We start from the raw sequence: 11,389 nt of genomic DNA on the forward strand, positions 1-11,389 counted from the left end.
AATTAGAAAAGAAGACAAAATATCATGGTTTTTGAAGTTGATAGACTCATTACCTTGAAAGACATGCCATTGTCTAAACCAGTTCGGCCATTAAAAACAAGTTTTAATTAGGCTAACATTTAATAATTACCCATCTTTTTAGCAAGCACCCAAAACATTTCATATTGAATAAAATATGAATCTTATGGTTGATAGACAAGGTATGACAATACATAAAATATCAATATAAGTGAAATAATTGTTTCAGATGTAAATTAATGATATCAAATATTGAAGAACCCCATCAAATAAATATAATAAGTAAAAAATTAATAAGATAACTAATTGCCATAGCCCATCTTCTCATTCACAAGCAAATGAAATTCACAAGCAAATGAAAGAAAAGAAAAATATCACATTCCTATGCAAAGTAGTCAAACTCAGTCATACTAAATTATCGATAAAGTAATTAAAATCTCAAAAGGTCTAAAGTAGTAATTAGCTAAGAAAACAAATAAAAGACCATTCCTGCTCATAATTGGATCAGCAGTAACAACTAAAGTATGACCTTTTCATTAATAGATAATGTTTCTAGAAAGGGTGAGATCCACATCAAGGAGTCTTTCAGGTTTGATTCTTTTTCTGGCTTATCATCAGTGATAACTCTGAGATGCTTCCAATTAAACAAGGGAGAACGACATATCTTTTTGAAATTTTCTGACAAAACGAGATCCTTCATGTATATATGAAAATGAATAAACATATCAACGTTTGTTAAATAGACTAATAATACTAACTTGAAATAAAGCTACATAATAAAATAAGAGAAATAATAAAGTACTGAACGTACCTTGTCTGAGTGCACATGCAGGGTTATAACTTTCCAAGAACAATTGAGATTTAGAAGAAAAACCATCATACTAGTAAACCAATTTGGGTCATAGTTCTCATGTAGATTAGAAATTACGAATTTTCCATTCAATAAATTAGAGGACTTTATTGATAGGATGAAGTTGATATCACCCTCATAACAAAAAAATGCTAATTTTGGAGCTGATTCAATTATAATGTTCATTCCATGATCATATTTAGTATATTTATTCTTCAAATTGAAACTTCTCAACTGTTGATTCGATATCTTAATGTTCTCCAACTTCAATTCATTGCAATCCTCCAAAGTCAAATTCTCAAGCAGTGGAAGGTTTGAAATAAGATACTCTAATGATGCCGGGTCTTCAACACTACTATTAAAAGTTAGTGAGAGATTTCTTATTGCCTTGCAGGTAGAAAGATTTGAGATTTCAAACATAAATCCATTTAGTACCAAAGACTCAAGATTTACGGCTTCAACCTGAAAAGGTATTGCATCCTCAAAATTTTCAATTTTTATGAACTTGAGGCTTAAACTTTGTAAAGGGAGCAGATGACCAATAGTACCCATGTTACCACACAAATTTAACACCAAATTCTCAAGGGAAGGGCAATCCAACAAAAGCTTAAATACTGCATCACCCTTTTCATGTTGAAAGTAAAAGTTTTTCATCGACAAAGTTTTCAATGCTGGAAGTCCAATTGAATAGGTAGCATCCAAATCTAACCCTTCCAACTCCAAAATAGTCAAATCTCTAGCGTTGACTACGTTTCAGGTAAACAATAGTAATGGTTTTTATCACCATCTTCGCAGTTAGAATTCAAGCGAAGATTTATTTCCTTGACTTTATTCTTAACTGCAAAAGCTAACCATTTATCTAGGTGGGCAGACTTGCTAGATTGATAGAAATTCCTCATCTCAAGCTTAAAACCAGTAACGACTGAATCGACAATAAAATACATACCTCTCTTTCGGTGTTCCAAACAATCATCCACATATTTGTAGAACTTTTCTAGGCCCTGTGGCGATTGAAAATCAGTAGTAGCATCGGAGAAAAAGAGTACGGGGACTGAATACCACATGAATTTCCAACGCTTTGAAAGGATGCATGTCCGAACGACATCCACAGTGGGGAGAAACGACAAGATGTGTACAATAACTGCATCAGGTAGTTTTGAAATTCTGTCCTCAGTAATTGATGAATATGTCGTTTTAACCCTTTTTTTCGCCGGACGACCTCTACCTCTTGTCCCGCCCTTTACAGCCATAAGTTAAAAAACAACAATTGGGACTGTAACAAGAAACAACAGATCAGAAAGGAAAAAAATAAATAACAGGCCTGGTACGTAAGTGATCAAGTAATTAATTTGCTTTCATCCCTATAATACTAGATGAATTTTTTCAAGGGTTTACAGTGTGAAAAGAGAAAATAAATAGACTACACAAATAAATTTCGTTACCCTTAATTAATTGTGGCTGCAGAAGTTTTCTCCTTCTTCAACAACAATGTACGGAGAAGACTCAAAGTATTGAGAGCTTGGCAAGTGGGAAGGGTTTTACGAAAGAGAGGATTAGAAGCTGAGAGTGAGAGAGTATTGACAGTGAAACATATATATATGATTATGGCCTTATGGGTTTGGCTGCTCCGTCCCGAGAGAAAGGCAGAGGAAGCGACGTATTTTAAGATAAGCTCTAGGGCATTTTCTGTTGAATTACTTCCATGGAATAATTTTATAAATTGAAGAAGTAATAACAAAAAAATTAATTGCATGGCAAGAATATAACATAGTACTCTTTTAAAAAAAAATCATAGTTACACACAGAAAATATATATTGGGAGCATTCATCACACAAAAATATAAATGTAAATGTGTTTCTCAAATTTCTCAAACAAAAAAAAATGTGTTTCTCAAAAGAATAAAATAAATATAGTATATCTCTTCTATATATAATAAGTGTTTAAATAACGAAAATTCTTGTTTTAATAGTTTTTTATTTTTTTCCGTTCCCCGCTAATTTCCCGCTCCATGTGCATTATATAAAATAAATATAAAATATTACAAAAATATATAATAATTTAAACGGGACCCCGTCGGGGCGGGGAGGGTCATCCCCATCCCCATCCCCATCCCCGCCCCATTTTATATTTGGGGATTGAAAATTATTCCCGTTCCTGCCCCGTTTCCCATTGGGTTTTGAAATAACCCTCAACTACAAAGAAAAATTACTCCATAATCGCATTCATATTCACAAACATAAATATTCAATGAAAATAAAAGAGTTATGAGAAGAAAGAAAAACTAGATTGAAGAATGTAGATGAAGATGTCTTTTCTCCTCCTCTATTGCTTTAGCTTCTAAAATTCGCAATCCTCAGTTATTCTAAAAGTTAACCCTAATCTCTTTTATAGCCCATTAAAAATTACCTTCAAAAATAAAAAATTAAGAAAAATTATATATCGCAGGCCGCAGCCAGTGATTCTTGGTGGCCGCGGCCACGGGACTTTTCTAGGCAAAAATACGCGCGGTGGTCACGGCCATGAGTTTATGGTGGTCGCAGCCTAGTCTCTAACTCCCAGGCCGCGGCCGCGGCCTGGATTAAGGCTAGCCGCGACCACAGGCATTTTTCTGCTCACACTCTTTTTCTTTGTAATCTTCAACTTTAAACTCAAACCACAGGTGTATGGACTTCTAAAACACTTTGAACTCGTCCCAAACTTCATTTTCTCGAGTCCTATCGTTGCACATCAATTCATAACCACAAAAATTCATCAAATTCATCAATAATACCTTAAAAAAATATTTTATGGCTTAAAAATTAAAGACTCATAAAACAAAGCTAAGAACACCTAAAAACACTAGAAATTAACATTATCTAAATACAAAAGGATAACAAATATAATATCCAAAATACCATTATCATGCCCCTTGTTACGATTTGCATAAAATAATTAGTATTCCCCCCCCTCCCCGAATTTTGACAACTATCAAATTGTGCCCCCTTTAATTATAAAATTTTTAAAATATATTTTTCTATTAGTTCTTAAAAAATTAAAGAAAATTTATTTTAAAAAATTCAATAAAAGACTCAAATTATTTAAAATTCCTTTTAAATACATTTAAGTTTAAAAATATTTTTTAATAGAAAAACTAAATTGTTACAAATAAAAAAAACATATTCCATTCTTCTTCATTATTATTTCTTAATATATTTTTCTAATTACTTTATATTCTTTCATTTTTGTGCCCAATATTTTTAATTAATTAAGTTTTATATATTTTTTTTTAAATTAATACATTTTAAATTTATAATATTTTATATGTATTTAATTTTTAAAATGATTTTAGGGGGCAATTTAGATCCTTGGCTGCCTTGTTAATTAGTCTATATTTTGAACCACCATCACTATCCAGCTGAGCTGTTAACATAGATTGTCTTGGATTTCATTGTGAACAATCTTGAATACTCATCCTAGCATTCGTTCCCTTAAGGACAGGTTGAGTTGGCATTTTGATAGTAAGAAGCAATATACTATATGGTCGAGATACAAGATATAATGGATGTTGCTAACAATGTCTCTTCGTCCTCTTCAGATTCCTTACCTTTGTGGTGGAATAGACTTTAGAGTTTACATACTGTTAGGAACGAGTTTCTTAATACGCAGCGGAAATGTGGTGGGGTTGGCCAGTGTACAACAAAAATTTGTAACATATTTAAACTACCTTTTTAAATATGTGGATTCATTAATATAAATACATTAATCATAAGCAAGTTAAGGATAGAAATCATACCTTTTGAAGCCTATCAAGTATCATTGCTATCTTTTCGTATTTAGAACGATCTTTCTATCCAAGCCGCTCCCAGGTACTCACACCAAGATCTTCCAAAGTATTCTCTACACCTCAAGAAGTGTGTGGGCACTTAGAGAATGAAGGATAGTTTATTTGTGATTCTACTTGATGTACGCAACACACTACAAGAAACAAGGATTTTACCGGCGCAATTCGGAATTGCGTCGGCAAAAACAACTTTCACCGGCGCATTCAATTAATTACGCCGGCAAAAACAAGAACTTTTGCCGGCGCAACCCCGAATTGCGGCGGCAAAAGTAACATCAGTTTTTCAAAAAAAAAAATACCATAGACTTTTGCTGGCGCATTTCACCTAGCGCGCCGACAAAAGTCAAACGTGCATTTTTAATTTGTGCACGTTTTCAACAAAGTAGGTGGCTAGACCTTTGCCGGCGCGTTTCGTTGTGCCGGCAAAAGTCTATTTTGCGTCTGTAAAAGTCGGACTAAGTAAAACGACACCGTTTTGTCCTAGGGTTTATTAAAGACTTTTGCCGGCGCAACGAAACGCGCCGGCAAAAGTCATAGCGATATTAGACCCGTCGTGAGCTCTTCTTCCCCATTTCAGATTTTTTTCAGAAAAAAACTTCTTCTCTCCTCTGTGTTAATGGAATTCGACCACCCCATGCCATAATCCCACCGTAGCTCAGCTCATATAGTGAAGTTCTTCTCTCTCAAGGTTAGTAAATCCAATGGGAAATTTTTTAACATTTTTATATTTTTTTCTCTATATCTCGTTTTGTAATTGTATTTTTTTTTTTTTTTTGTTATTCTCTCTCTATAAACAGGTGTTACAGCTCCAATCTCTCGGTAGAACAACTCCAAAGGTTAATTTATGTATATATTTATATCTGTTTATATATATATATATCGGTTTATATATATTTATAACGGTTTATTTATATATATATATATGTATATATCAGTTTATATATATGTTTATATATATATATATTTATATGTCCGTATATATGTATATTTATATTTATATGTCTGTTTTTTTATATATATGTATATATGTTTATATGTTTATATGTATATATGTAAATGTGTGTGTATATATGTTTATTTAATGTTAATTTTTTTTAGAAAATTAATTAATTAATTGTGAACTATTAATATATATGTAAGAGTGTGATATTTTGTATTATAATTATATTTTTCAGTTAAAAAACAAATAAATCTGTGTAGTTTTAGAAAAATGAGATTAATAATGAAAAAAAATATGATTTTAGTATTTATTAAAAAAAAACTGATTTGAGTATGTATATTTTTAACGGCGTCAAGATCTCCTACTCAGTGCTTTGTTGAAGCAGGTTGGTGAAATGGCTCTTGGTTTTACTGTTGACTTACCAGAACAGGATTCGGACGAGGATGATGATGCTGACGGGGGCGGGGATGATGAGGTGGGCAGTACTCATTTATACAACTTTTTATTTATTTATTTAAAGTTTAATTTATTAGACATTTATTTTACTAAACTACTTTTATATTTTCATGTTTGGTGGAGACAATAAATATTAATAGTTGTAATTTTTTTATTTTTTTATAAAATTTTAATTTTAATTTTATTTCTAATTAAATAATATTACTAAAAAATTAAATAATTATTAATATATTAAAATTGAAATTTATTAAGTAATATTAATATATTGAAAATAAAATTATAATATAATCAAAAAAAATTATTTAAAAAATATTTTTACTGGCGCAAAATTACGTCGGCAAAAGTCTCAACCCTCACTGCATATATACACCTTTCCCGGCGCAAAAACGAGCCACTAAAAGAGTCATCTTTTGCCGGTGTTTTCCACAACAACGCGACAAATATTTTTGCCGGCGCATCCTTATTTTTCCCAGCGCATTTTTTCCTCGTCAAAAGATACCATATGCCGGCGCATTACGTTTTGCGTCGGCAAAAGTGAAATTAGCGACGGGGGTACGTCGCGGACCTTTGCCGGCGCAAAACCTTACTTTTGCCGGCGCAAATTTGTGCCGGCAAAAGTGAGGTTTTTTGTAGTGACACATGAGATCAAGATAATAGGCCTTAGAATTAGTTCTTTATTTTTCAGGGAGAGAAAACTATCGTTATATTTTTCACAAAGCGAATGTTCTGAGTTATCTCAGATATTTGAATATTTTCTTATTAGTCATACTTAAAAGAAAATATTCAAATTTAAAAAATAAATATGTAACCAACTTACAATTTACTTTTTAATTAATTAATTATTCTATTAATGAAAAAAATCCAAAAACTAATTTTTGAATGATCCATTAATTAATTATTTAAATAAATAAAAATGAAAATCCTATCCATGAAAAATAGCCATGCACGCTGTGTGTGCACGTGTAGCATCCCTATTTTTAGGGATGTTGGTTTTTTCAATTTTTATTTAATTATTTATTCAAACTACTTTTTCAGATAAGATCTAACAACCAGATAACTAATTCAAATTTAAATTAATTATCTTTTTAATTAATTATCAAATACAATTACTTATTTAGATAAATATTAACCTTTTAAATTCAAATCCAATTTGAACTTATCAGATTATTATCTCCCACTCAAATAAAGATATTTAATTAATTCTACCTATTAATTAAATCCAATATTTTCGAAAATAAATATTTAATTTATTACAATTTCGAAAATTATAATTAATTAATTATTTAATTAAATTTAGAAATTAATTTAATTATTTAATATAATTTCAAAAATTATACAATAATTAAATATTAATTAATTTTGTTAACTACAACTAATTTGTAATTAATTAATTAATCACTATTATCATATAATTGCATATTTGGCCTGAAGAACAAATTTATTTTCAAATATGTCTTTAAACTTGTTATCCAATAAATTAGCATTGGTGACGTGGCAAGTAATCTCTGGACACGTGGCTGACACCTGGAAGCGTCTGCTAGAGTATCGACCAGAAGACGCAGTAGAAGCAGGGTGAGCCCGTCTTACCCCGCGACCAGTCTGGTCGACGGTTCCGTATACAAGGCAACATTTATGGGAAGATCTTTATGAATCCCGAATTTATCTCATACAATCTTCTGGGTATCCGATTATTCAGGAAAGAATATCTGTAACAATCTTGTGTAACCCTCCTTGAGCCTATAAATAGCAAGAGATAACTCAAAGGAGGGGACTTTTTGCCTTTAAGTCAGAAGAGATTATAGTAATCATTCTAGGAATATTGTATTGTTCTTCAGAAAGTGGTGAAACTCATTGAACCCAAGTTCTTTGATCACTCTTCTAGTTTTATATCAATATCATTCTAAGTGGACGTAGGTCATTACCAGATCCTGGGGCCGAACCACTATAAAATTACTGTGTTTTCTTTACTTTTGCCATACGTTCTTCTCTATACATTCGTTTATATCAATCACGTTTTGACTCCGTGTCAGTTGGCCAAATCCTGGGTCAACATTCTGGTGCTTTCATTGAGAGATTGATTTATTGCTGTTGAGAAAACTAATGGCGAAAGCAGGAAAGAAAACTGGGCAGGCAACCGCCGCTGCACCGTCGAATCCACCACCTCATCCTCCTCTTGCAAGCATAGCGGAAGATGAGCCGCAACTGGACTTTGAAGAGGAGGAAATGGATGATGCAACGCTGAAGAGTACTCTGGGCGCGTTGCAAGAAGAGCTGGCTAGTCTGAGAGCCAGTCAGGAGACTGCCGCTGAAGTTATGGCGTGGCAGCAGCAGGAGATTGATCGGCAGCGTGCGAAGTTGAGCGAGAGACAGGCGGAGGTGGATCGCCGCCAGACCGAAGCCATGGCAGCCCTTGAAGCAACCTTGCTGTTGGCTAGAAATCAGGCCGCACCTGCCTCGCAGCCTGACCAACCTGCGAATGGGCCACCTCAGAAGAGTCCCAATCCTAGCCCACCAATCCATCCTTCGAGTCCGCAAAGGCCCGAGCAGCCTCAGATGCCCCGTGACGATGTCCCGCTGGACCCTGAGACACATCCACCATCCCAAGCTGCTCGGGGTAATCCTCTGCAGCAAAGGCAGAATAGGGCCGAGCGCAGCCTCGTAGTCCTAGACGCCACAGGGACGATGGGCCAAGCCTACCGAACAGAGGTCAGTACCCTCCTGGTAACAGAAGGGATTCAGAGTTAGGCTCTGCGGTCCGAGGTCCCCCACGGCATGATAATGCACGGGAACACCGCGACCAGCGCAGGCCACCCTCTAACGCTCGGGATGCTTCTGCCAGAGACGGGAATAGAGGGAACAGCCGATCTCACCATAGCCAGTCGAGGTTCAGAGACGGCCACGGATACAATGAGGCTGACTCAGGCAAGGGAAATGCTGGTGGGATGAATGGAGAAAGAGGTAAAAGCAGGAGCCAAATACCTCAAGATGATCAACCAAATAGGCAGGATGCTGGGGGGCAGCCCAGACAAAATAATGTCTTCAACCGGCTCGGTGGTAGCGAGCACCGAAGAAGAGAAGAGGACCTGAGAGATGTACTTAACGATCGTCGCGAGAGGCACGGCGAGAACGTCCCCCCAGCAACAGAGGCCACCACGATTCCTACCGCAATGCAAGCCTAGATAGACGCACTCAACCAGGCTGTGCAGCAGCTGGTCGAAGGAAGGACTTCTTACATCGACCACGATAGGAGGAAAGGCACTCCTTTCGTCCAAAGGATAGCTAACGCCGAAACTCCCAGCAAGTTCAAGATGCCTACGCTCCCAAACTTTGATGGATATGGGGACCCAGTCTCGCATGTGAATAAGTTTGAGATTCAGATGGACATTCAGAAAGTGTCCGAAGACGCTCGGTGCAGGATCTTCCCTGCAACACTTTCTGAAGCAGCCCAAGAGTGGTTCTTTAAGTTCCCGCCTGCAAGCATAGTTTCCTGGGAAATGTTCGTGAGGGAGTTCTACGGACAGTTCTATGCGGGTCGTGTGCATCCAACTGAAGCAAACCAGCTAGTCGAAATTCGCCAGCAGGACGGAGAGTCAGTGAAAGATTACATCCAGCGCTTTATGCGAGCAGCAGTTGGAGCAAAAACAGTAGGAGACGAAGGCAAGATGATGGCCATTACCGCAGGGGTTAAACATTGCTCTCCCCTCTGGAAAAGTCTCCGAAAGGAAGGAGTTAAAACAACCCAGGAGTTCTTGGACCGAGCTGATCGTTACATCAAGCTCGAAGAGGCCATTGCTGATGATGGAAAACCCTCGAACAAGGGAAAGAAGGCCGCCGAACCCGCCAAAGCCGCCAATGGTTCCAAACCTGATGGCAACAGCAAAGGCAACGAAAAGGGCAACAGTAATGGCAAGAATGGTGGGAAACGGTCGTATAACGAGCCTTCCACCTCCGACAACAAATGAGCCAAGGGTAATCGTTATGAACCTAGGTTCACTAACTACACTGCCCTCGTCAAGTCTCGGGGAGAGGTTTACCAGGCCACAAGCTCTAGTGTGCCTTACAAGAAACCTGGACCCATTCGAAAGGACATTTCGAAAAGAGACACCACCAAGTTCTGTCATTACCATAACGACTACGGACATGACACTAACGAGTGCAACCAGTTAAAAGACGAAATCGAGTTCCTTATTAGACAAGGACACTTGAGAAGGTACGTACGGGCCTCGGGGACTACTCAACGAGAAGCTCCAGGTGGCAACGAGCAGGCGTCCACATGCCAACGCTCGCCACCATTACAGCCTGCCCCCGTGGCCGGAACACTCTTAACCATCTGTGGAGGCCCGCAACTCGCGGGAAATAGCGGAAAGGCCAGGGAACGATATGCTCGGACTCTGCGCCACAACCAGGACATCGAGATGATGACTGTGGAGGACTGTGCACCAAAAAAGGCTTGGTCGGAGGAAGGTGAGATAACCTTCTCTGACAGCGATGCCCAGCACGTCCGGTTCCCACATTCCGATCCGCTGGTCGTGGACATCCAGATGGCCAATATGATGGTGAAGAGAGTACTGGTTGATACAGGAGGTTCAATGAACATCCTGTATAAGTCAACACTGGAACGCATGAAATTGTCTGTAAAGGACTTGGAGCCCTGCAATCAGACGATATACGGCTTCTCTGGAGAAGGACTTGCCCCAGCCGGAATGATCAGACTCCCAGTAACGACAGGTACAGCGCCTGCAACAAGGACATTACTCGCCACTTTTGTAGTGGTCCATTGTCCTTCGGCGTACAACGCCGTTATTGGAAGGCTCATACTGGTTGATCTACGGGTCGTCATCTCTATGTGGCACCTAGCCATGAAGTTCCCGACGGACGCAGGGGTAGGACGCGTCTTAGGAAACCAAAGAGAAGCCAGGGAGTGCTACAACGCCTCAATCACAAAGGCGAAAAGTGGAACGTCGAGGAGCACTACCCCAGACCGATTGCAGATGGCAATAGATACGCAAGCCCAATCAGGTGGTGAAGTCACCAAATAGGGTGTTGCCCAAAGTGAGGATGGAGATTTGGATCCTCGCTTTGGGGATTTTGAAGAAAATGTTGGACCCGTCGAGGACCTGGAGGAGGTCCAACTAGACAAAGAAGACCTGACCAGAGTCGTGAAGGTTGGGAAGAATTTAGAGCCTACCACGAAGCAAGCACTGGTGGAATTCTTGCGAAAGAACCAGGAGGTTTTCGCCTGGTCGCACAAAGCATGGTTGGGATAGATCCTGCAGTAATCAGTCATGTCCTGAACATAGATAA

At 37.6% G+C, this 11,389-nt stretch overlaps 1 protein-coding gene across 1 annotated transcript; it reads right to left on the reverse strand.

The window, feature by feature from the left end:
• Positions 1-535: 535 nt before the first annotated feature.
• LOC133795579 (F-box/LRR-repeat protein At3g26922-like) lies at positions 536-2,118 on the reverse strand. The gene is made up of 3 exons (XM_062233033.1): positions 1,815-2,118; positions 830-1,614; positions 536-712 (listed from the first exon to the last, which is right to left on the reverse strand). Exons 1-3 carry the CDS (start codon positions 2,116-2,118, stop codon positions 536-538), a joined length of 1,266 nt encoding a protein of 421 aa, XP_062089017.1.
• Positions 2,119-11,389: the final 9,271 nt, after the last annotated feature.

This window comes from Humulus lupulus, chromosome 8 (assembly GCF_963169125.1).
Source record: "Humulus lupulus chromosome 8, drHumLupu1.1, whole genome shotgun sequence".
In the NCBI taxonomy this organism is placed as follows: Eukaryota; Viridiplantae; Streptophyta; class Magnoliopsida; order Rosales; family Cannabaceae; genus Humulus; species Humulus lupulus.